Genomic DNA, 24,459 nt, shown 5'->3' on the forward strand with positions numbered 1-24,459 from the left:
CATGGTGGATCAACAGGTGAATGGCTGCAAAGTGAGCACCTCTTCCATGTTCGCCAATCAGTGGTGATGAATACAGTGCAAATTCCTATTGGAATGCACAGGTCAAGGAATTTGTAGGAAAAATTGACATTGACGTTTTTAATCCAAGCATTCTACTAAATGTCCACCCTGCTGCTTGCCTGACCTCCCCAACAATCAGCAGGACTGTCTGGATGGAGGTTTGCATTCTGGTCCATCCATATGAATACGACCCAACAAGCTGAAGACTCGTCAGCTGTGAGAAAAGCAATAAGAAAGACATGCTACTAAAATTATTAATGGTCATACATTAGCAGGTGTCACCAATCCCAGGCATCAAAATCCTATTACAATGAAACCCTTGTTATCCAGAATTCAAACAACCAGCAAAGGAAAAATGCAGAAAATAAATAGGTAAAAATATGGATGTTTAAAATTGGCATGTCTCGCCGTGAATTCGCCAATCACTCAACACGCAATCTCAAGCAACCAGAAAATTCACTGACCAGCATCTACCAATCCCCATAGGTGGATACCAGAGGTTTTACTGTATAATGTTGGCATATCTGATAGGCACATAAGTGGAGCTGAGTCCACAGGCAGAATAGCCATGAACCTAATAGAGGAAAAGGCTCTACAGGCCAGATGGTCGACTCCTGCTCCTATTTCTCATGTTCTTCTGACATCTAATTAGCCCAAGGATGAGTGGCTTGAAATATTTCAGTGACAGAATCAAAATATTTTGTTCATAGAAGACTTTTTCTTCAGAGTAAAAATACCAAATTTAAACAAGAATATATTTTACCAAGATAATTAGATTTTGGTAAAAGTATGATATTTATATTTTAGGCGTAAAAGCCAACAAGCAGAACGTGAGTACAAGAAGATTCAACTGCAACTGGAGAGCCTTGAAGAAAGTGTGAGAGATCGATGCAAGAAAGAGTTCACTGGTAAAAAAAAATTCTGGCTTCTGACAGTTATTGCAAAGCATGGTATATAAACAATTCTAGACAGTGTCAGTCTTCGTATTTTTGACACCCGCCAAGACTTCATTTATATCTTTGCACTCTCTTCCTTTTGAGAATAGAGTGAAGTATTCCAAACTTTATCAATGATTTTTAAGATTAATATAGAACTTTTTCCATTTTGCTTTGTTTGGTTTTTCACGTGTGCCAGATATACTTCTGTCTGCAACTCAGGAGAAAGTTTTAGCGTTCACCATGCTGATTGCCAGACGAGCAATTTTACTGAAATGGAAAGATGACTGTTCACCTACCCATACACAGTGGTTATATGGTGTAATGTCCTACTTAAGTGTGGATAAAATTAGATACAATATTAAAGATAGACAGTTTGAATTTGTAAAGATAGAATTCTATCATGATTGGAAGGCTTAAGAATTTTGAATATTCTGGAGATTCTCTGTCTGACATCTGGAGGCCACTATCCGCTCCCTCATCCCCTTTTCATTTACAAGGTAACCTTGATTGAAGGGAGAAGGTCGATTAGATTTAATTTTTAGAATTTTTTTTTCATCAATTTTTTAAATTTGGATTAAGTTGGTAAATATGGGCGTAACATGGTTATCATCGATTAATTCATAACTTGTTCCACATGTGGATTAAGGAACTGTTTAACGTAGTTCCATCCTTTTTTTGTGTACTTGTATCGCTATGAGATGACTTATTATGCATTTCTCTTAAAATTTTGTATGTAAGTTTATATGTTAAACTTGAATAGAGAGAAGTGGTAAAAGGATTTACAGGTGGGTGGACAAGTTGTGAAATGAGCGCATGGTCTTTGCATTGAACCAGCCAATGAAGTCTTTGTGCCTTGAATCTGTAAATTCCAGATTGTCAGTGTGGTTCTTGTAATCTCCTGTGGCTGCAAGCTGACCTTGCATTCTGTATTTTCACAAACAGTCCAACGAAAAGAGAGATATTTAACACCTGTTTGTGTTTCATTACCTCACAATGTTTTTACTCAATATTATCTCTAGTGATTCTGATGTTCAAGTGAAGGCAGGAAGCGAGGACTTAAGAATCTATTAGAATTAAGCTCGTAAATCTGTGGGTCTTTTTACCTTTGGGAAAAAATATATTTTCTTCTCTTTTTCCAGATCTTGTGACCGAAATGGAAGATCACTCAAATGATGTAAATGATGTTGGCATTCCCTTTCTGGATTATAAAACCTACACTGACCGTGTCTTCTTCTTGCCGTCAAAGGATGGAGAAAATGATGTGATGATAACCGGTAAACTGGAAATTCCTGAGGCAAGGCGACAAACGGTGGAGCTGGCTCTCAATCAGTTTTCGAATTTGCTGAACAGCAAATCTTTCTTGATTCATGTGAGTTTAATTTGAACAATTCAGTTAATTTTTCAGATTGAATAAACTGAAAATCAGGAATCGAATCTGTCTTTGTACATGTACTGCAGTTCTTCAAAAGAGGAGGGAAATTAAATTTGAACATTATGAGTAAATACTTGAGATGACCTGCATGGTCAGAGTGAAGGTGTTTCAGTGGCGACTGGTTAAATTCAACGAGCACTTAGATTTTGCATAATGTCTGTCAGCTATCCTCGTTGAAAAACCAAACTAACTTTTGTTCGCAGTTACTCGAACAGAATCATGAGATTTTAACGAGTAGCTATCTGACCGATTCTGATAGCTTTGTTCATCAAATCGCTGGTGAATAGCAGGCCAGTTGTGTGCCCTGCCCCTGCTTGTTGTCTGTAGGGTGGCATTGTATCGGGCTGGTAGAGAGAGGGGTCTTTCTAAGTGGGGTTGCAGAAGTAATTTTTTTCCTGCTCTTTAGCAGGCTACATTTGTCAGATTTTAAGAGGTCCTTTCAAAAGGCCATTGTGTCAGGCAGGCAATCTATCCAACTAGTGGAAGGACACTTTGCAAAGTAAGACAAAATTTATTTCAAGGTCACTGCCACCAAATAGCCCATTGAAATTTATCTGCATTTCTGGAAGTAAAATCCTCACAGATATTTACTTGGATAAGGGGGCAAGGAACCTCTCACTTCAAGCACTTTGGTTAATCTCGTATCCGTGGGACAAAGTTTTCCCTTCCATTCTGCTTACGATCCTCCATAAGCAGAATATTATGGATACTTAGAGAATTAGAATGCTTAAAGTTGAGACTGATAGATTTTTGGATATTCCAGGAATTGAGGGATAGAGGGGTTCGGTTAGAAAGGTGAGTACCAGAAAATAGTTGAATGCACTCGAGGGGTTAGGCGACCTCTTGTTTCAGTTTATTTTTTAAAGTAACAGAGAATACTGAAAAAAAACTGCAGCCAGCAAGTGAGTTCCCTGGTGTAGGGGTTGCAGAAAGGCATGAGCCCTTGAAGAAGGCCTGAAACGTCGGCAATATATCTTTGTCTCCTATAGATGCTGAAAAGACCAGCTGAGTTCTGGTGTGTTTATTAGCAAAAAGGACAGGGGCCATGACCCTTGCTCTCCACTCTTTTATCATTGGGGTAGAAGTCATGCTGTTTGCTGTGGAGAAGCAAATAAGGGAGACCAGTCACACCATCTCCTATTTTTCTGCCTGAACATCAGGTGTACAATTATTAAGGATGATAGTTGGAATCGCCCTTGTGACCAGTCCTGTGCAAGTTGAATTTCAGAAAGGGGTGTGACCATCGAATTGAACACTAACCTCCGTCGACCATCAAACCTGGAGGTTTGAGTGGCTGAGGCTAATTTTGCATTTTCTCCCTGCTGGTGAACTGACCTCAATCTGCAGAATATTTGGCTTGGAATGCTGATCTGTCCCATAAAGGTAGCAGGGTTAGTTGGATAGTACACAATAGATAACACTTATCTGAGTGCCACTGTAACTCTGTGAGCACTGCAAATGAAAAACAATAACGTCAGAAGAGCAGGGAAAGCACTTTGAAGGGTGAGGATAATTTTACTTCCTTTAATTTTTCCTAGGAATATTAAAAATCTGCTGTAAGAAATTAACAGTGTGGAAACTAACTGCAATGTTTCATAAAGTATTAATCTCCAACTCGTGGACCATCACTGGAACAAAATATGCGATCTTAAACAAAATCACATATTTTGTATTTAATTTAAATTTAGACCTGCAGCACGTTCACAGACCCTTTCAGCCCACAACCCATTACACCCAATTGACCTACAACCTTGGTACGTTTTTGGAGGGTTGGAGCCCCCAAAGGAAACCCACTTGAGCACAGGGGAGAACGTATAAACTCCTTACAAACAGCATGGGATTCGAATCCTGGTTGCCAGCACTGTAACAGCGTTGCACTAACCACAACACTAAGTGTGCTATCAATGGGCTAACCATGCCATCCCTATTGTTGTTTACTTTAATGTTTTAATTTTATGGTGTTTGGCCTGTTACTGTTTAAGCAATTGACCAATGAAGCATTGTGCCCTGTTTGCAGTTGATTTAGTTCCACTATCATGCAATCTGTATATCTACAGTAACGACTTGCACAGAAGGTAAAAAAATACGACAGGGACATCATCAGTTCCACTGTCTTGCTGGCTGCCAGCTGATGTAAAAAGCATCTCCATTGCTACATAATGAGCCGATTCTGCCTCTTGCCCCAGGTGTTGCTCAAGATTGCTGATTGGGGAAGGCTGCATCTCGTCTGAGCAAGTTTGCACCTTTTTATTTAATGTCATACAAGTTCTCATGAAACCCAATTTTCTCTCTTTTTTTTTAAATTAATAGTTTGTTCGCACACTCGAGAGTCAGAAAGATTTCTCTGCCAGAGAGAAAGTTTATTTTGCGTCTTTGCTTACTATTGCTTTGCACGGAAAGCTGGAATACTACACTGATATAATGAGGACACTACTCCTGGAGCTCATGCAACAATATGTTGCTAAAAACCCAAAGCTCATGCTCCGGAGGTAAGTGAATGCTGCCCTTAACCTCTATACGTGTTGTGATGCATTTTCTGAATTGTCAGAAACAATGCACCCCATTCATTTAAGGCAGTCTTTCAAGGTTAATGGGATCTTTCTTCTGCTTCATTGCTTATAGCTGAATGGATGTTGCTGTTAGGGAGTGGGATTGCAGTAAGTCTCTGACAGAGGAAACGTCGCTTTCTAATTTTCAATTCCATTGTCTGTGAAATAAGGTCAACGTTTCGTGAGCTTAATTTAATTGGCCTGTTGAAACCTGTGCAGTGGTTTCCAATGATGAAGCCACTCAGTTCCTTTGACGTCTGCAGTCAGAGCACCATGCAGAGAGGGGATTCTCAATCCTCTGAGGTTGGCTTCTTTGTTCTACAAGATCGGTGTTCCCACTCTATTGTGCCAGCATTTTAATTTCCTTCCTTTATTCGTTGATAAGCCTATTTTGTATTCATGGCTTACATTCTTTCTTCATTTTCATGTTTTCTTTGACATAACATTTAATAAGATTTCATTTTCACAAAACCCAATAAGCTGATCCATCCTCCCACTCAGCCCCACTCCCTTGCTTTCTCCCCATAACCTTTGATGCCCTGACTAATCAAATACCTGTTGATTTCTGCCTTAAATACACCAATGACCTCACTTCCACAGCTACCTGTGGCAACAAGTTCCACAGACTCATGACCCTCTAACGAAAGAAAATTTTCTGTGTCTCTGTTTTAAATTGACTCCCTTTTATCCTGAGGTTATGCCCTCTTGTCCTAGAATCCCTTACCATGGGCTTTAACTGACAAGTTTACTTTGGAAATAATGACAGAATGGGAGCAGGCCATGTGAACTTGCCCTGTCTTGTTTTGGGTGTATCCCAGAGAAATCCTGTTAGTCTTTTTCCCCATCCTCTACCTTTCGCCCTGCAAATTCCTCTTTTTTTTCAGAAATTTGTCCAGTTCCCTCTGAATACAACAATTAAAACTGCCTCTACCACTCCTTCTGACAAACAATTCCAGATGTTGGACAGGTTATCCTTCTGTTGTTTTTGGTTCTCTTGCCAGTCATCTTCATAACATGTCCAATGAGGATAGTTACTCACTTCCCAATGTTCCATATCCTTTTTGATTTGAAATACCCTCGCAACCCTATCAGATCCCTTCACAACATCCTATGTCCCAACATCCCCAGCATCTCCATCCGCCTGCAAAACCAAAACATCTCTTCCTGGAATTGCTTTAGTAATTCTGTTCTGCTCCCTCTATAATGCACTTGCATCTTTCCAGAACAGAACCAGTGTTTTATAATGATCATCATGTTGTCTTTCCTTTGCACTTTTTCTTATTTCTTCCTTTCATTAATTCGTTTTCCTTCCAGCTTTTCCAAGTTCTTTTAAAGTGGTTGGTTGTCTTTCATTTTTCATTCTGCAGATACTGAATAACCTTCAGTTTTTCTTCAGATGTAAAGTATGTCCAGTCTTCTGTCTTTTATTAGAATTCATACAATTTATAAAAATTATTTACAATAAATTGATAAATGGTGGGGGTGTGGTGGTTCTCGGTTGTTGATGATCCTTGAGTTACAATTCCATCACAGCAGCTAAGAAATATAAATTAAGGTATTTAAATAATTTCTGGGACAGTAATAATGACACCTAATTAACCTACAACGGTGGGAGGAAACCGGAGCCCCCAGGGAAAACCCATGCAGGCACGTGGGGAACATACAAACTCCTTTCAGACAGTGCGGGATTCGAACCCCAGTCCTGATCACTGCTATGCCAAACATGCCTCCCCAAACTACAAATTCTGGAATTTGGGGAAAAAAATATTCAGCAGATCTAGCAACTTTCTGGGGCAATGACTCCTATAAAATTCTGTCCTTGGCTTTCTTCATTGTTATTGGAGAGGCCAAACACAAATCGGAAGATCAGCATCTCATGTTCTGCTTGGGTAGTTGGCAATCCATTAAATTAAATTCTAGCTAGCCCCCACCTGAGGTCGGTCACCACTCGCACACATTTTGTCTCCCTTTTTTCACCTTTCCCCCACCCACCTGTTCCATCTGCCCATCATCCACTCTTTACCTGAAACTTCTCTTCATGTCTGACATAGAGTGTCAACCCAAAATATTGATTTCCACAATGCTGAGTTCTTTCACTTGTCATAAAAGAACGTTTGGTTCATTAAATGTTCTTTGAGGGTGTAAATCCTTTCCCAGTCAGTGAATTAAGGTAGAATAAGACAGGAGATCTTGACAAGCTGTCACCTGAGCAGTTATTTGGTGCAATGCCTCATTACCAGTTAACTCAAGCAACCAGCAAGACTTTACACAGACACCTCGTACTGCTAATCAGGTGGTTGTGGAAGGTGCGGAACCATCTCGTAATTCCGTCTGGAATGTTCATTTGTCAAGAAGGTCAGAAAGGAGATTCTGTGATCTTGATGATTGAAATTTATCCCAAAATAGTGCAGCACAGTACTCTGTGTGGCTGGTACTGTTCTCAGGAACACATGGAGATTAACACTAACTGCCGCTGAAAGGAGCTGCCTGTAACTAAAGGGCACAAACATGTTTGGAGTGAAGAGGGATGGTGCAGCCATTGCAAAGAATCTAAGGGGAAAGACCACAGTTAGTGCCTTTTAGATATAACATGGTGGGGGGGGGGAGGGGGGGGAGGGGAAGGTTCCCCTCCTTGATCTGCTTACTCAGGGAATATCTATAAACAAGTGTAAGGGACTTGTATGTTGAATGGTGACATGGAATGCAGTGTATTTTGTTGCAAAGTATATTTTGGGGGAGGAAACAAACACAGCAGAGCACAAACTATGAACCCATTGTTAAATGTATTTAAAACAAGGTGTGTGCTTTTCCATTTTTCTGCCAGAAGTGAAACGGTTGTGGAGAGGATGCTTTCAAACTGGATGTCTATCTGCCTATACCAGTTTCTGAAGGTAAATCCAAGTGATTGTGCATGTTTCTGGATTCTGGCCACATGTTAATATTATCCCAAAACCTGAAGGGTTTTTGTTCTTCACTTATAAATTTAAGGATTCTGCTGGTGAGCCACTGTACAGGCTGTTCAAAGGGTTGAAGCATCAAGTAGAGAAAGGACCAGTTGATGCAGAACTGAAAAAGGCCAAATACACACTAAATGACACAGGACTGTTGGGAGAGGACGTGGAGTATAATGTGCTGGTAAGCCCACAATCTTATGCAGGTTTACTAAAATGATAAACCATTTTGTCTCTCCATCAATTATAAATACAGTAAAACCCCTGTTATCTGGAATTCAAGCAAATAAAATTCTGAAAATAAACAGGTAAAAAATGTGAGTTTAAAATCGGTGCGCCTCGCCATTAGTTCGCCAATCCACACAACACGCAATCTCAAGCAACTGAAAATTCATTTATCTGGCATCTACTAATCCCCATAGGTGCCAGATACCAGAGGTTTTACTGTAGTGATATTCTGTGAGCTTTCTACGGTCTGTTTTCTTCCCCCAACACTGCTGTAATGTTAAACTTTGTTCAAAGCTGGCTCTGATTGGCTTGGTACTTAGATAAATAACTGAATAATTGGTACATTTAAAACTTGAAGCTGCTTTCATTTGTGTATGTTGGAGATGACCAGATTTAAACCAAAGGTGAACAAATAGATAAAATATTTGACAAGTATTTGAATATTTAAGTTTCTTTTATTATCATGTAATAACACAGAAAATGTATTACACAAAAATTTCTTTACTCTGCCATAAGTCAGACAAAGAATCGCCATTAGTATTGCTCGTCACATCTTAGAGTAAGAAATGCAAGGGCATCCCTTTCAGAGTCACCGAGTATCCGTGGATTCGCTTCCGGCATCTTTGCAGCCACGCTATAGCTTTCTGTCATCCTGTTAACATCTTAGAATGAGTGCAGTTCAATTATTTCTTTAAATTTTATTTGCATTGGAGTGAAATGCTGCCTAAAATTTTTTTTTTTTTTTTCGAGCAACTTGTACTTAACAGATGGCAGAGGGAAGATATCGATAGGTGATGTTGGGCGTTAACGTAAAACTAGATTTGCAGAAGGGACCAGGCCAACTGTAATTACTTCCAGCATCAAGTATCTCTTCGAGAAAAAAACAAATCTTTCTAGATTCCTTGAGATTAAAACTAATTTCAAGATCTGATGAAAGAATGATTACAATATTTGGAAATGTTCCCACCTTAGTTGTAGAAAAAAAACTGCTGGAGGAACTCGACCGTTCCTTTCCCTCCACAGATGCGGTCTGACCCCGTGAATTCCTCCAGTCGTTTGTTTTCTTCCCCTTCAGATTCCAATATCTGCAGTCTTCTGCCTCTTGAACACTCCGTGTCTAAACCAGGTATGTGGTGATGGGAGGACACTGCTCATGGAGACTCATGCAGTACTATTTGTTTATTTTACTGTCTTTTTTTTCCTCCCCCAGACTTTGAATGTAATTGTACAAGGAGATAATGGAGAATCTATGCCAGTAAAGGTCTTAAACTGTGACAGCATAACTCAAGTCAAAGAAAAAATCCTTGACCAAGTGTATAGAAATGTTCCCTTTTCACTAAGGCCTGCACTAGAGAGCGTTGTTCTAGGTGAGTTATTTTTGTTGGTCATTTCTGTTTCCCTCACCTCCACTGGGTTTTTCCAGAGCTGTTTTTGCTCCTCACCTCTTCTGAAAATGTTTCTAATCTTCCTTCATTTAGACCAGTAAAGTAGAAGCCTGCACTGTTGATCCAGAGACACAAATTCAAATCCTGGTCTGGATATTTAGGAATTTAAAATTAGGTGATTAAATAATTCCAATATAAAATTAAATAATGAGTAATAAATCTATAAATTGACCTTTATAGAAGATGCTATCTGTCACACATGGCAGTGAAGTCAAAATGCAGCTCTCGATGCACAACAAAGTAGTTGACTTCTAATTGTCCCTCACAATAGTCTTGTAATCCACATGTCAAACTACTCATGTCCCATGATACTGTATCCTTTAAGGTTCATCAGTGGTGACGGGCTTTTGAAGGAAATAGTGTGTGGTAGATGTGGAGAGAACAACACATAGTCCTGTGAAGCTAGATTACAATATAATCTGCTGGAAATACTTGGTGAGTCAAGTAACATTTGTGGAGGAAAATGTTATGTTTTGGTTCAGGACACAAAGTGAGTGTGGGGAGAGTATATTTGAAGTGCCAGAGAAGGATAGGATGGAACCTGATAGGTGGAATCAGATGAGAGATGGGCAGATGGAGCTGGGGAGGAAGATACATGGAGAAAGCAGAGGATGGCCAGACCAGTGTAGGAATGGGAAGGGGCGATGAAGTGACGTGCAACGGGAAGGGGCGATGAAGTGACGTGCAACTCTAAGCTCAAGATGGCCAAGGCAGTCAGAGCATCGATGAATTCACATCGCAAGCACTGAATGAGGTAGACCAAGATGGAGGTGTTGAGTTTTTCCAGCAGTTGATTAATTTTTACTCCAAATCTGCAATGCCAGATGCAGAGGGGTGACAAAGTCCTGTCTTCTCATCAATAATGTATAGCTCTACCATTGGTAAAATTAGACCAGATTTAACAGTTGAAAATTGGGGATTTTATTCTCAGTGTTCAAATTCTTCATTCTATTATTACCATCAATCTAGGAGGCCAACGATGAGGATTGTAAAAGAATGCCATGTTTAGAATATTCACTCCTTCCTACAGGATTGCCAGAAGCCACTCGCTAAGACTTCTAAGGCAGGGGAGATACTCCAACAATACTCCCATAAAGCTGATAGATCAGTGTTTTGAGGTTCCTACCCAGTGATGATGGCAATTCCTCCCAGAACAGAGACCTTAATGATCTGGAAGGACAAGAGGAGCAAGTGCATTGGAACATGTTTCCCTCCAGTTCCTACACTGTCCTGACTTTGAAACAAGTCATCACCTCCCTTCATCATTATCAGAATGCTGGAATCCCCTGTGTGACAGCATATTGTTGGAGTATGTTCATTGTGTGAATTACAGCATTACAAGTTGGTTTTAAAACTATCTTTATGCCAATCAGTAGATTCTGACTTCCCTATGACAGCCACATCCTATTAGTGAATAATAAAAATAACCTGTTGTAATATGATCTCTCCTGCCTAATAACTGGGTTGTCAGGTTCTTGGGGTTGATGATGTTATTAGTTATAGTCTACATAACATTGTTAGATTCGCTTGTGCTGCCCTTGTTACTAAGCTCCCCATGCTATTCCTGATTTCCTGTCAATATAAGAATAATGGCCAGAATCATACAGCAGTAAAATGCTGGAGAAGCTTAGCAGGTCAAACAGTGTCCTTTATGTAGCAAACGCAAAGACCTCCTGTGCCACTCCTAGCTACTTTTGTATTTTGGAGTAAATTACTCCCAATGAGCTGTGAATCTTCCTCGAGAGGCAACAGTCCTCCGATTATGGGTCCACAGGCCAAGTCTGCCTTTGGTTCCAGTTGATCAGGAATTGCCCTGGACTCGGTGCTGGCTTCTGACCTCCAATGTATTCTGTCCTTGACCAGTGTAATGCACAGATATAAAAATTATAAAAACACTGGCTCATGAGCACCATGCTGGTAGTTAATTTCCAATTCACCAGAGAATTTGTTCAATTTAGGTCAATACTTTTGGAGAGCAGTTTATTTCTGTAGAGATAACATTCAATTTTATTTCCTTTTAAGAATGGCGACCTGGCTCTACTGGTCAAATCCTTTCAGACCTTGATGTCACTTCAGAACGAGAAGGGAAATGGAGACGTATAAACACTTTACGACACTATAATGTGGGTAACATGACTTTCTTATTTGTACTAAAACACATTGATGGGCTTACTGTGCATCGCATCAGTTTGCATTGTCTAATCTATGATTCACAGCTTTCATTATTGTAACTATATTCACTTCTTGTAAACTGAACTTTGTTTGTAAATGAATAATAATGCAATCCAAATGAAGACTGATTGTATACAGGTGCCTAACCTTTTATCCGGTGTTCAAAAAACTGGCCACCTCCAAAAACCCGCACTTTTTTTTGCTCATCAAAGATGTCGTTTAGTGCCAAATGTGACCCGACATGACACTCGCTCAATTGCAGTGTATCTCATCACATTCTGCATTGCTAATTAGTGTTATTGTTACTTTATAAGTACCCTACCTGTTGAGCATGACCCTTGCTCAACTTGCTTTGAAAAATCCTGTGTCATTCTGCTACTTTAAAAGCACATATACTGATATCTGTCCAGCTTTGCAGCTCTTTCAGTTGGGCCCAGCAGCATCTCAATGGCCGTCGTCGCTATTCATAATCCCCAACACAGCTGAAACTACTGTGCCATTGCAGGGGAACTGAGAAGGGGGCTGTTCCCCTGCCGCTTGTACAGCGGTGGGGGGGGGGGGTGGAGATGGAAAAGAGAGATGACAGTACAACCCGGATAGGCAAGGTGATGGGTGGGGTGGGTGGAGGGACGACAGTGTGACTTAGGCGGGCAATGGGGGAGAAATGGCAGGGCACTCAGGTAGGCAAGGGCGGGAGAGAGACAGCAGTTTGACTTGGGTGGGTGAGGCGGGAGTGGAAATGGCAGCGCAACTCAGGCAGGTGAGGTTGTGGGGAGATGGGAGCGCAACTCAGGCAGGCGAAGTTGGAGGGGGAGAGATGGCAGCGCAACTCGGGCAGGTGGGCTTAAAGGGACCAAAATCAAAATGATTCCAAAATCCAAAAGATTCGGAACAACAGCAGGTGACTGGACCCGAAGATCCTGGTTAAAAGGTTAGGCACCTGGACATCACCAGTCAAGGGGATGACTGACTATTTGACAAAAGCTACTCCGAGAGCAGCAGATAAGATTCACTTTGAAGAAGAAGAGCACAAATAACAATATTTGGTGAAACAATCGGGAGGCCATCGAGAATAACGTCGAAGCTCACATACCACTTTCTGATGTGTTTGCAGTTCAGTCGCAATATATGTCATGCACTCAAAATGTAAAATTAATTTCAGCTTCATGGGAAAACTTAAATCAAAGTTCTTTATGCAGGGTGGGTTTGATTGTACTGAAGCTACAAGATCTGATTGGCTTTAAAAGGCATCATCATAACATGACCCAGTAAGGTGGCTCCTGTTGGTTAAATATACTGCTGAACCCTTACAGCACTGACTGGCTCCAACCTTGAATCATACATGTTGCAGCTTGTCTCTGTCCCTGATGAATAATTTGGAACAGAACCATGATCTACCTGACAGCTAACTGACCGTTTACAATTCCCCACTGCATCACCAACCTGGTCCAGTATTGCAGTAGACAAATTGGAAATTATGTAATCCCGTTTAGCTTCAGTTATTTCAACTTTACACTTGTTATTCAATAAACAGATGGCCTCTATGTGTTACCCCAATCAATTCACTTCAATGTGCTCTATTATCATGCTCGCTTCGGCAGCACATATAATAAAATTGGAACGATACAGAGAAGATTAGCATGGCCCCTGTGCAAGGATGACACGCAAATTCGTGAAGCGTTCCATACTTTAAAAAAATATATATTTTTTTTTTAAAATGTGCTCTATTATCCCTTCACTTGCCTCATTCCTTGTAATAGGTACCAGTCTTTGCCCATGTGCAACATCAGGTAAAGAGTAAGGGTAGAAATTTGTCCTCACAGTTTGCGATATTTAAAATGGATAAATGCTGTACACCATTTCTTTCATTCAGTTAGTACATTGAAAAAAACCTTCCTCTATCTGAATTATTGTATCTAATGCAGAATTCTTCTCTTGTCCTTGCAGGTCCGAGACTTTTCTACACTCATTTTAGTAAGGTATTCACACGCTCAGCAACCAGACGACCATCAGCAGATTATCCACGGTGAAAGTCAGTACAATTTATCATAAATACCAACAAGCAGTGTCAATGTTAATTACCAGTGCAAATAGTATTCATTGTTTCAGCATTTGCAGGGAATCAGACCATAAATAATAATCTAATACAGACTTGCTTTAAAAAATGGAAAGAGAATATTGTGGGATATTTTTGTTCTGAATTAACCTGCTAAAGTTCTGAATTTTGCAGTTTACTATTTCTGGGAATAATGTTGTGATTTTTTGAAATGAGGGATGGAAACAGAAGATTCTTATTTTCACACTCGGTGCCAGATTGTCGTAGCTCATTTTGAGAAAGGTGGGATTTTGAATGAAAGTACCCATCTTTGCTTCCCTAAAGTTAATGTCAGGCAGACCATCAGTATGCTAATTCATTTTCCAAAATTATGCTCCTAGTGTCCTCTCTATTACTGTCATGCTGTACGAACTTTCATGCTGAGGTTTGGACAGTTTTGTGCCTTGTATCAGCTAGGTTGCAAAGAATGAAGAATCCAGCCTAACCTGACCTGTCTGTGTATCTTGGAAGGAGAAAACAGCATTGGAACAGGCATGTTTTTTGCCAATGCCCTTTTGATAAGGACTTGCAATGAGCACTTACCTTAGAGTCACTGATATATAGTGTTGGATTTTGATATACTCAATTAATCCAACCTCTAATCTCCCTTTCTTTGCTAAAATCCTTGAATGCATCAATCCTTCCCATTTCCATGCCCATCTCTCCTCAGATCCTTGCAGTTGGTTTTGCCCTTCAAAGAAAGTTCCAGATACCCAAGCCAAGTCACAAAGGACACCCTTTGTGACTCAGTATGGTGTGATATCCTTCTTGACATTTCCACATTAATACAGCAAATCACATCATTCTCCTGCACCTTTCTGTCTGGTTCCATGGGATTTCCCTTTGCATGATGGCAATAACACAAAGCGGGCCATATCACATTGTCAGGTGTTTTAACCCTGCTTGATTTTTTTCATTCCATTGGTTAGAATTGAGTGCAATGTAAAACTATTGTGATATTGGCCCTCTTGTGCTTTTGCCCAAGATGGATTTCACCCCATATTTTTTCTGAATGCATCTCACTATATATTTATTTTGATGATGTTAAACCAAGGACCTTGTGGGCATGTTTTGGTTATCACTTTTCCCTCAAATTGGTCATTCCAGAATGTGGACTCTTAGAAGAAGATAGAAGATGGCATTTAGTGCGGCAAGTAGATGAAGTAGATGAAAGTAAATCAAAGCGAGGCAGCATGAAAGAGAAAGAGAGGACCAAAGCAATCACAGAGATATATTTGACAAGGCTGCTATCTGTAAAGGTGAGATTTTGTATGTTAAAGTAAATAATTTTAAAACTGTTGTTTTAAAAACTAATGTTAATGTCATTCAAGACCGAGTGATTCGGGGGAAAATTGAGTCATGATTTCTATCGAACGGAAACAGTTCTTTTGGTCAATCGCCCATGCTAATTAGGCTAGTCCCATTTTCTTGCATTTGGCCCATATTGCTCTAAACCTTTCCTACCTTTGGACTTATCTAAATGTCTCAATCCTTTGGACTCCGTCTCCTGTGTTCAGGATCTACCAACAAATGCATGTAATCAGTGTCCCAGTTTTCAGGGACTATTAACAAGTGCCTATACTCTGTGTCCTTGTTTTCCGGGATTGGTTTTTTACCCAACCACCAGGTGGTTCATTCTGATGTTCGTACTGTAGTTTACCCAAGGACCCAGTCTGAGTTTACATTATGAAAGGTTAAAAATGGCCTGAGTCCAAAGGGTTAAATGTTGCAATTGTTTGTGTCCAATGCTGGCTCATTCCATATACCTATCACCCGCAGTGTGGTTCAGGGGTTGGTGTGGGTGAATTGGGTTTTAATTCATGAGTACTCGCACCATTTCTGGGCAAACAGGGAGCTGCTCCTCTGAAATGGGATTCAGTTGGCTTGGATGGGCCAAGAAAATGCACTCGTGCCACTACTTCCTCAGAAAATTTGGCACGTCACCTGCATCCCTTAATAACTCCAGGTGCCCTATTGCTCGCGTTCTATCAGGGTGCATGGATCAGGAATTGCTCCTCTCCAAACTGCAAGAAACAACAGAGTTGTGAACATGGATTATGCCAGTACATATACCCCCACCTCACCTTTGGTGAACAGATCAATAATTTGAGATTTAAATACATTGGTGAATTTTAAATTTAGACATACACCACTGTAACAGGCCAATTCGGCCCCATGAGTCCATGCCGTCCAAACTACATTAACCTATATCCCAGTATATTTTGAACCGTGGGAGGAATCCGGAGCCCCAAGGGAAAATCCATGCAGACGTGGGGAGAACGTACAAACTCCTGACAGACAGCATGGGATTCAAACCCAGGTCCTGTCCCGATTGCTGGTTCTGTAAGGGCGTTGCGCTAACCGCTATGTCAACCGTTCAGATGGGATGTTCGAAGAATAGTGGGAGGTTGGCTTCGTAAATAATTTAGCAATGCTAATTTTACAGGCATTTGAAAATGAGATATTTATGGGGTTACTGGTTTATGACAATCCCAAAATGTTGTCATCCCCAGAAAGCACCATTTTTTCAAATCTTGGACCATTTTTCTCTCTTCCCCAAAACTAGTGGCTCTCAACCTTTTTCTTCCTCTCACATACCACCTTAAGTAATCCCTTATTAACCACAGAGCACCTATAGCATAGGATGTGGTGCCATATTTCTTGTCTCTGCTTGCCTATCAAAGTAACAATCTGTGTCAAGTGATTGGGTGGCTAATTGACTATACATAATTATAGAAAAGTTAATACTTCTTTTGTGCAATATAAGTACAATGCAACACTTCCAAAATGCTCTACAAAAAGCTGGAACCTCAGCCTCTTTGTTCTTTCTTGTTGCTAATGGAATCAAAACTGCTTTCTTTGTTTAGCATATTTGCTGGCTGTATTATGGGGATGTAGAATGAGATTGAGGCTATATTTACGCTCAAAATTTCTATGGTTATGTTGTGACTAATTACACAGTAGTGGGTTGGATAAAGGAAGGGGATGAGCCAGCATACAGGATGGAGATTGAAAACTTGACTGAATGGTGCACCAACTGTCACCAAAACTAAGGAGCTGATTGTTGACTTCAGGAAAGCCAGAGGTATACAATCGAGTGATCACTGAAGGATCAGAGGTGGATAGAGTGAGCAAATGTAGGTTCTTGGGAGTCACCATCTTTCCTGGATCCAACACACCAATGGCATTGTGAAGAAGGCACCTCAGTACCTCTACTTCTTCAGGAGTTTGTGGAGGTTTGGTATGATACCAGAAACCCTGGCATATTTCTACAGAGGGGTGGTGGAAAGTGTGCTCACTGGCTGCATCATGATCTGGTACAGTAACACCAATACCTCTGAGTAGTGGACACAGCCCAGGACATTACAGGCTCCCCACTAATGAGTACATCTGCAGGGAATGCTGCTGTCAGAGGACAGCGGCAATCATCAAAGATCCCCACCACCTGGCACATGCTCTGTTCTCGCTGCTGCCATCAGGAAAGAAGTATAGGTGCCACAAAACTCGCACCACCAGGTTCAGGAACAATTGCTACCCCTCTATCATCAGACTCCTCAACAACCAAGCCAATCAGAAACTCATTTAAGGTCTCTTACTTGTGCACTTTATTGATTTTCTTTGTTTACATTTGTTATCTGTTTACAGCTCTTTTATTTGCAGGGAAAAGGAATCTCAGGTTTGTATGTAATGTCATGTATTTACTCTGACAATAAATCTAAAAATCTGTATTTTTTTTGAATGTAGCACAAAAGAATTGTATCTGGTAAGCAGTTTATAACCACAATATAAACAGCCTCCTTGAGTAGCATTTTAACATATTTGGTTTGAATTACAACAGGGGACCCTGCAACACTTCGTGGATAATTTCTTCCAAAGTGTTCTGAGTACAAATCAAATTGTTCCAACGGCTGTGAAATATTATTTTGATTTCCTTGATGAACAAGCACACAAGAATGACATAATGGATGATGAAACCATTCACATCTGGAAAACGAACAGGTAGGACTTGGATCACTACCTTTCTGTCCAGAGAAAGTTGTATTTCATCACTACGTCGATGTTAATCTTGAAGCTGAATACAGAATTTAAGATTAGGTGGGCACTAACTGAGCTTTCTTCTATTCACACAAATGGGTTTGGTTTCTAAAATCAGTCTCTGCCTCCACATTAAAGCAAAACTTAATGTGTCTGTGATTAAGGATGCAAACTATCTACTGTCATTTCATTTAATGTCCATTTAAAATTGCATCACATTCAGTGGTTCTACTCTCCCACTAGTCGCATGTCTTAGAAAATTATAAAATAATAATGACTGGATTGTTTTAAAAATTCTCTTTCAAAATGTTGCTTGCTTTATTTGAGGGAAGTTTGTTATAAGATTGGTTATTGAGTCTTTTCTTCACAATAAGGCATTTCATGGGAATAGCTTTCTTGGGAGTTAAGATTTTGCCTTCACCGGACTAGATCTGAATATTTTTGCTCGGACCTGAAATTAGAACTACTTATTGCCTACGCTGGAGTTTATCGTAACATTTTCAAATGTCTTCTGGATGACATGATTTGTTTGACAAGTTCAGGTGGCACCTAACCCAAAAAGAAACTTTTTTGTGGTTTAAATATACCAACTGCTGAGAATGTTTTTTTTTTAATATATTGTATTTTCTTAAAAAGCCTTGTGCATATCGTGTCTTCATTAATAATTTTAGGTAGGTTTCCACCAATGTGATGGATGTCCTAGACTTTTCATCTCATTGATTGCTTATTGATTCTCTTTTCAAGATGAATATACCAGATTTAATTCTTACGTAGTAGTTGCTGTGCAGCCACTTCAGACGGGGAAAAAAATCTCATGAGGTTTTGCCTTAATTTATTACACAAAATCACATACAAAAAAGGTAAAAGAGTAATAAAAAGTTAAATTGGAAAAAATGGTGGGAATGACAATCATGGGACTTTCAAGGACTTGCCTTGTATGAGCAAGATTTATTTTGGAGCACAGAATTGGTACTATTGTGGGAATAAGGATTCTACATACAAACCTCTTGTTAATGGCAGTTGAGATTTCTCAAGTAATTATCGTACTCAAGTTTTTTTTCCAATTTTTCAGTTTGCCATTGAGGTTCTGGGTGAACATACTGAAAAATCCACACTTTATATTTGATGTTAAAGTTAATGAAGTCGTGGATGCATCTTTATCGGTGATTGCTCAGACCTTCATGGATGCGTGTACAAAGAATGAATACAAGCTGAGCAGAGTAAGTAAAAAAAAACGTGTTTTTAAAAAAAAGTTAAAATCAGAACAACTGGAAAAGCTGTTTCCAGATTTTACTTTGGAGATTGCAATGAAACCATCATTTATTTTGTTTTAAATCCCACAATTAAAATTGCATTCCAAATTTACCTTTAATGGTGTTAACAAATTTATTGGTATATTTTTTTATCAGATGTATTTTTTTCTTACTTTCCCAGGACTCTCCAAGCAACAAGTTACTTTATGCGAGAGAAATTTCCACATACAAGAAAATGGTAGAAGAGTAAGTGGGGAATATAACCTCAAAATAAATGTTTCAAAAAACATATAAATTTCAAACAGTTTCACTTTAAAGTTCAATTTCTTTTTGGAGTTTCAACAAAAAGTCTCACTGAAATGTTCCTGCTGCTGAATTTGAGATTTCAATTCATTTTTTCTTTTGACTAGGAAGAGCTTGCTTTAATTTCCAAAGTTATATTTTTTTTTCCTCAGAGAAATTTAAAAGATGTGGCCTTTGGAAAGCCAAATTTTCTAAATATCAAGGGAATTATAGAAATGCTATGACAAAAGAAATGTACGTTAATTGTAGAAATATTTCAAAGGTGGGAGCCTCCTAAATGTATACTGAATACGAGTGTAGAACAAATTTTAAAATCCTCTTGGGTCTTTCCATGAGATTAATTTTCAGTACAGTTCTGGTTTACTTAGTGTGACATTAACTGTGCCATTAATCTCACTATCATTTCTCACTTTGGGGAAAAATCAGGAAAACTTCGCTGCCGTCTCTTGGCATGGAAATCCACCGCATTGTTCCATTCTTGCTTGTGGGGCAGGCTAATTTGTATTCAGGTTTGCTAATTATTTGGATTTATATTTGTCGATTTTTTTTTTTGTTTGACAGCTATTATAAAGGTATTCGTCAGATGGTGCAAGTCAGCGATCAAGATATGAATACACACTTAGCTGAGGTTTCAAGGGTGAGTTTTATGTCTTTTTGACCTATCTTGTGTGATGTTTAGTTCAAATCAAATTCTCTAAAAACATATGGGTAGGTTTTTCTTATTTCTGAGGGGAGAGAATGTACAAATCAGTTCAATGGGCAGATGGATATGCTTAGAAAGAAATCTTTGTGATATTTCGGCCATCAATTTGTTATAGTATTGTCTTATTTTGATGAAAATAGGTTATCAATTAAAAAAAAAATAAATTCAAATCATGTAATTCTAGATCAATACATTCAATATCACAAAGTCTGTGAGATGGACGGCAAACAGAAAAAATAAAACTACCACCCCAATAAAATGAGCAAGAGAACAGTGTTTCGTGATAGTTTTTGACTCATCAGATAAATAGCAACTTGAACTAATGAAGCACTTCGCAAATAGAATGTGCTGAATTATCTGGGGGAGAAAAAAAAGTCCTGCACTGATCCAAACAGAAAAGATTAGAAATATAAGCATGTTTTTGTTGAGGTTGGGGAGAAAGGTGAAGAGATTTGGGTTGCAAAGCTGATTAGTGGTGAATTGAAACTTCAAATGAACAGAAAGGGTACATGGTAAACAAGAATTTGGAGTGGGTTGAAATGATAGAGAACATGAGGCAAGTAGGAGAGGGTTCTTCGAGTAATCAAGTTTTTGGTAGGTGGAGAGGGAGATGAGCACATTTGCACAAAGAATTTCAGAGAATCATTGAGTTTGAAATGGACAGAGATTAGGATTTCAATGGCTGAAGGGATGTAAGGAAAGAGATCGGCCAAGTCCAAAACTGTAAATGCAGTGTCTTTTTAATTTTAGACGCACAGCATGGTAATGGGCCATTTTGGCCCATGAGTCTGTACTGCCTAATTTACACCCCAGAGGCCCTGGAGAAAACCCACGCAGACACTGGGAGAACATACAAACTCCTTACAGACAGCACGGGAATTACACACCCCCACCCCCGGACCAATCCCGATCACTGGTGCTGTAAAGGTGTTGTGTTATCTGCTACACCAATCGTGCCGTCTATTTATATAGCATATCTTTTGCGTTGAATTCAGAATTTCGTTTAATATGTCCTGGAACCAACACACCAATGGCATCATTAAGAAAGCCTCTACTTCCTCAGGAGTTTGCGGAGGAGCTAGTGGATTTGTTCAAGTGAACCAGTACGGACTTGAAGGGCCGACATGGCCTGTTTCCGTGCTGTAAACGGGTTATATGGTTATGTGTCTATTTGGGAAGAAATTTGCCTTGGTGCTGATGTTACACGCGAGGAAGGGTATGGACTATCAATTGCAGTTATTTTCTAATGGTTTGTCCCATTTAAATTGTTACAACAGTGAGAAAACTGTGAAACTGGCTGGCAGTACTTTCTCACATATTATGCATCATGTTTCTAGTGGCTATCCAGTTTTGAGATGAAGTTGAGGTGACTTCTGCAAGACGAACAGAAGGCTGTGGAGAAGCAATGATGGGGTATTGCTTGATACCTGTATTATCACATGCTTACAAAAACTGACCACAGATAAAGACAGGAATGCTGGCATGTCCATGTTTTGGAACTGGAGGGATGGTACAGGGCAGGAATGATCTATTGTTCTGGTTCCTGTATGATCATGACCTGCCACTCAGATTATTTAATTATTACAAAAGTGCAAGAATTTCAGGTCATTCCTACTGTGTTTTATTTTCCAGGCTCATACAGACAAACTGAATACTGTGGTAGCATTACATCAGTTATACCAATACACAAACAAATACTATGATGAGGTGAGCTTCTGGTTTAATAATAATGCTATTTTTCATTTTTGGTATACTCCATCTGTAGTGACATCATTGGGTTCATACTGGTGTTGCTCAAAATTATTGCATACATTAGTCCAGTTTATCCTCTTTGTTTCCTCTGGCAACTTGCACTCTCTCACATGTGCCCATCGACTCCTTTTTGATTCTTTTGCCATTCACCTAGTTCGAGGGGTGACTCAGTGACCGTTTTAATGCACCAGCATATCTTTAGGATGTGGAAGGACCTGGAGGAAACCTCTAAGGTCAAAAATAAAATGTGTGGTCTATGCTGCGTATTTTAAAACATTTGTTTACTTTTGGTACTACATATAAAATCAGAATTTATTATCATGAACATGCCACAAATTTCATTGTTTTGTAGCAGTGTTACCAGTGCAAACATTTAGATAAACCACATTACAAAATAAATACAAAAAATAGTGCAAGAAAAAAAACAAAGTAAGGTTGCGTCTATGGTTCATTGAGAAATTTGAGGAGGGGGAAGAGCTGGTCTTCAGCCTCCTGTACATTTTTCTTGATGGTAGCCGAGTGAAGAAGGCATGGCATGGGCAGGAGTCCTTGAGAATAGAGGCTGCTTTCTTCAGACACTTCCTCTTGCAGTAAAGACTGGTGCCCATGAAAGTAGAAAAAGTTTAAATTAAATCTGTATATTTTGTTGCAGTGAGACACACAGCACAGTAACAGGCCCTTCTGGTCCAGAAACATGTGCCGACCAAATATTCCAATTAACCTCGAATTCCCATGTTTTGAAGGGTGGGAGGAAACCCGTGCAGACACACTGAGATGAACCAACTTGTTACAAAGAACGCAGGATTCATACTCTGGTCGCTGATGTTGTAATAGAGAAATGCTAACTGCTATGCAAACTATGCCGCTCATAATGGGCACATGATAACTAGTATGACAACCTTATTAGAATTTTGCTCATCAGCTACTTTTTAGATTCACCTTCTATGCAGGAACAACTGTTTTAACCTGTAGTTTCATTTCAGTATTAACATGGCAATTTTTTTGGTTTGCAGATAATAAATGCCTTAGAACAAGATCCAGCAGCACAAAAGATGCAGCTCTCTGTCCGATTGCAGCAAATAGCAGCTGCACTTGAGAATAAAACAACAGACCTTTGACCATTTCATGGCCGTCGTCCATTGTGGAAGCTCAGATGTTAAATTTTATTACCTAGAGAAGAAAATAGTGTTATTTTTACTCTGCTTATCATCTTTGCAGTTCTTAATTAATTCAAAGCTTGAAGTCCATTATTTTGTAAATTAACTAATATTCTATATTGTATTATAAACTTGGTCTATAAACCCTGTGGAGAATTGTCGTAAAAATGTAAACAACCTAGTTGCTGAAATAAGAATGTCATGTATTAAAATACGTTTTATTTCAACAATATAAATTATCTGAGCCCTAAACTGCTTTAATGATTGGGACCACATTCTGCTCTTTTTGTAGGTTGAGCCTTGTACAGTATTTCCTTCTAATCATCTAATGCTTCACCTTTAAGAGCAGTTTTTTTTAAAAAACTCATTAGTCCATTGCTAAAAGTCCTGCCATTTATTATGTGCATTCGATACATTTTCTAGTTGATTGTTACAACAGAAATGGCATGATTTTTATACTTATCATTTTACCTTGTTCACTTTGAGACTGAAACTATGGAATGTTAATGACAAATTATTTCTTAATTGTATGTAAAACAGACCAAGTAGAGAATGCCTGTAAATTTATGTTAAAATGACATTTTAGAGTTTTTTTTTACAAATAGAGCTAGTGACTACTGAAATGTCTTTGATATTTTTGATATAATTTGGGAGATGGTGTGGCAAATAAATTCAGCGTTTTATTTATTCCCTGTGAATTAAATGGTTTCCTTTTGTTTATTAAAAATCATTACAAGTTAATACTGAAGAATGGTTACTGATGTGATCTACGCTGCATTTGTTAATTCTGCTTACAATTGCGTAGCTTCAACATTGGCGTAAAACACTGGGTAACTTTATATAATGTAAATCAGCCAAATCAAGTTGACAACTGGTAGGTTTCAAAGCATTTTGGACCTCTAAGTATGCTCGGCTAGATGATACCTGCTATGCTCTGTTTAGACTTGGTCTTCAATCAAGTCCAGGAATGGACCAGGTTCAGGATAAACTGGCACATTAAAAAACAAGACAGATATCAGGCTGGCACAGATCTACATGGCCAAATAGCACTTGAATTGTATAAATTACTGATTATGGCTCGATGTAATTTAGATCCTTCAATGAGCATGGATGATGCACACACTCTTTGCCACTTCTCCTCTAGGTTATATATATATATAACCACAAGATTTAACTCCTTTAATAACTCCATCACATTCATTATATGAATGTCAGAATTCTGTGAAGTTGAATATTTGTTAATGTTGCAGAATATGCTATCTGATCTGCTATGTTTCTCCAGCAAACTTTTGTTTGCTCAAGATTCCAGGACCTGCAGCTTTTGCGTTTTTCTATTTTACAACAATCATTTGGTTTCTGCATTGGACTTGTAATCTCGATATTTGT

General features: G+C 39.1%; 2 protein-coding genes, 1 long non-coding RNA gene and 1 other non-coding gene across 20 annotated transcripts in view; 2 read left to right on the forward strand and 2 right to left on the reverse strand.

Moving 5' to 3' along the window:
* The window catches only part of LOC138748329 (uncharacterized), a 37,180-nt gene extending 22,625 nt beyond the window's left edge, over window positions 1–14,555 (reverse strand). The window contains exon 1 of the long non-coding RNA XR_011347937.1: window positions 14,414–14,555. This is a non-coding gene — a long non-coding RNA (uncharacterized lncRNA). The remainder of the gene's footprint in view (window positions 1–14,413) is intronic.
* Window positions 1–23,760, forward strand: part of LOC138748315 (plexin-B2-like) — a 217,020-nt gene extending 193,260 nt beyond the window's left edge. For 10 of the 11 annotated variants that reach the window (XM_069908265.1, XM_069908264.1, XM_069908269.1 and 7 more), the window contains 15 exons: window positions 868–968; window positions 2,138–2,367; window positions 4,741–4,919; window positions 7,804–7,870; window positions 7,968–8,114; window positions 9,369–9,525; window positions 11,626–11,726; window positions 13,723–13,807; window positions 14,978–15,129; window positions 17,709–17,869; window positions 18,978–19,125; window positions 19,340–19,404; window positions 20,023–20,098; window positions 21,797–21,871; window positions 22,930–23,760. In XM_069908265.1, the coding sequence (XP_069764366.1) occupies window positions 868–968; window positions 2,138–2,367; window positions 4,741–4,919; window positions 7,804–7,870; window positions 7,968–8,114; window positions 9,369–9,525; window positions 11,626–11,726; window positions 13,723–13,807; window positions 14,978–15,129; window positions 17,709–17,869; window positions 18,978–19,125; window positions 19,340–19,404; window positions 20,023–20,098; window positions 21,797–21,871; window positions 22,930–23,034 (1,849 nt within the window). In that variant the 3' untranslated portion in view covers window positions 23,035–23,760. Of the gene's footprint in view, window positions 1–867; window positions 969–2,137; window positions 2,368–4,740; window positions 4,920–7,803; window positions 7,871–7,967; window positions 8,115–9,368; window positions 9,526–11,625; window positions 11,727–13,722; window positions 13,808–14,283; window positions 14,363–14,977; window positions 15,130–17,708; window positions 17,870–18,977; window positions 19,126–19,339; window positions 19,405–20,022; window positions 20,099–21,796; window positions 21,872–22,929 lie in introns of those variants that run through there. The other variant, XM_069908271.1, reaches the window with a different exon arrangement.
* On the forward strand, window positions 13,361–13,467 carry LOC138749113 (U6 spliceosomal RNA). Its single transcript, XR_011348426.1, has one exon. It is a non-coding gene; the product is annotated as a U6 spliceosomal RNA (small nuclear RNA).
* The window catches only part of rint1 (RAD50 interactor 1), a 40,466-nt gene continuing 37,769 nt past the window's right edge, over window positions 21,763–24,459 (reverse strand). For 3 of the 7 annotated variants that reach the window (XM_069908277.1, XM_069908279.1, XM_069908274.1), the window contains one exon: window positions 22,520–23,086. In XM_069908277.1, the coding sequence (XP_069764378.1) occupies window positions 23,073–23,086 (14 nt within the window). In that variant the 3' untranslated portion in view covers window positions 22,520–23,072. The other 4 variants (XM_069908276.1, XM_069908275.1, XR_011347930.1 and 1 more) reach the window with 3 other exon arrangements.

Source organism: Narcine bancroftii, chromosome 13, assembly GCF_036971445.1.
Source record: "Narcine bancroftii isolate sNarBan1 chromosome 13, sNarBan1.hap1, whole genome shotgun sequence".
In the NCBI taxonomy this organism is placed as follows: Eukaryota; Metazoa; Chordata; class Chondrichthyes; order Torpediniformes; family Narcinidae; genus Narcine; species Narcine bancroftii.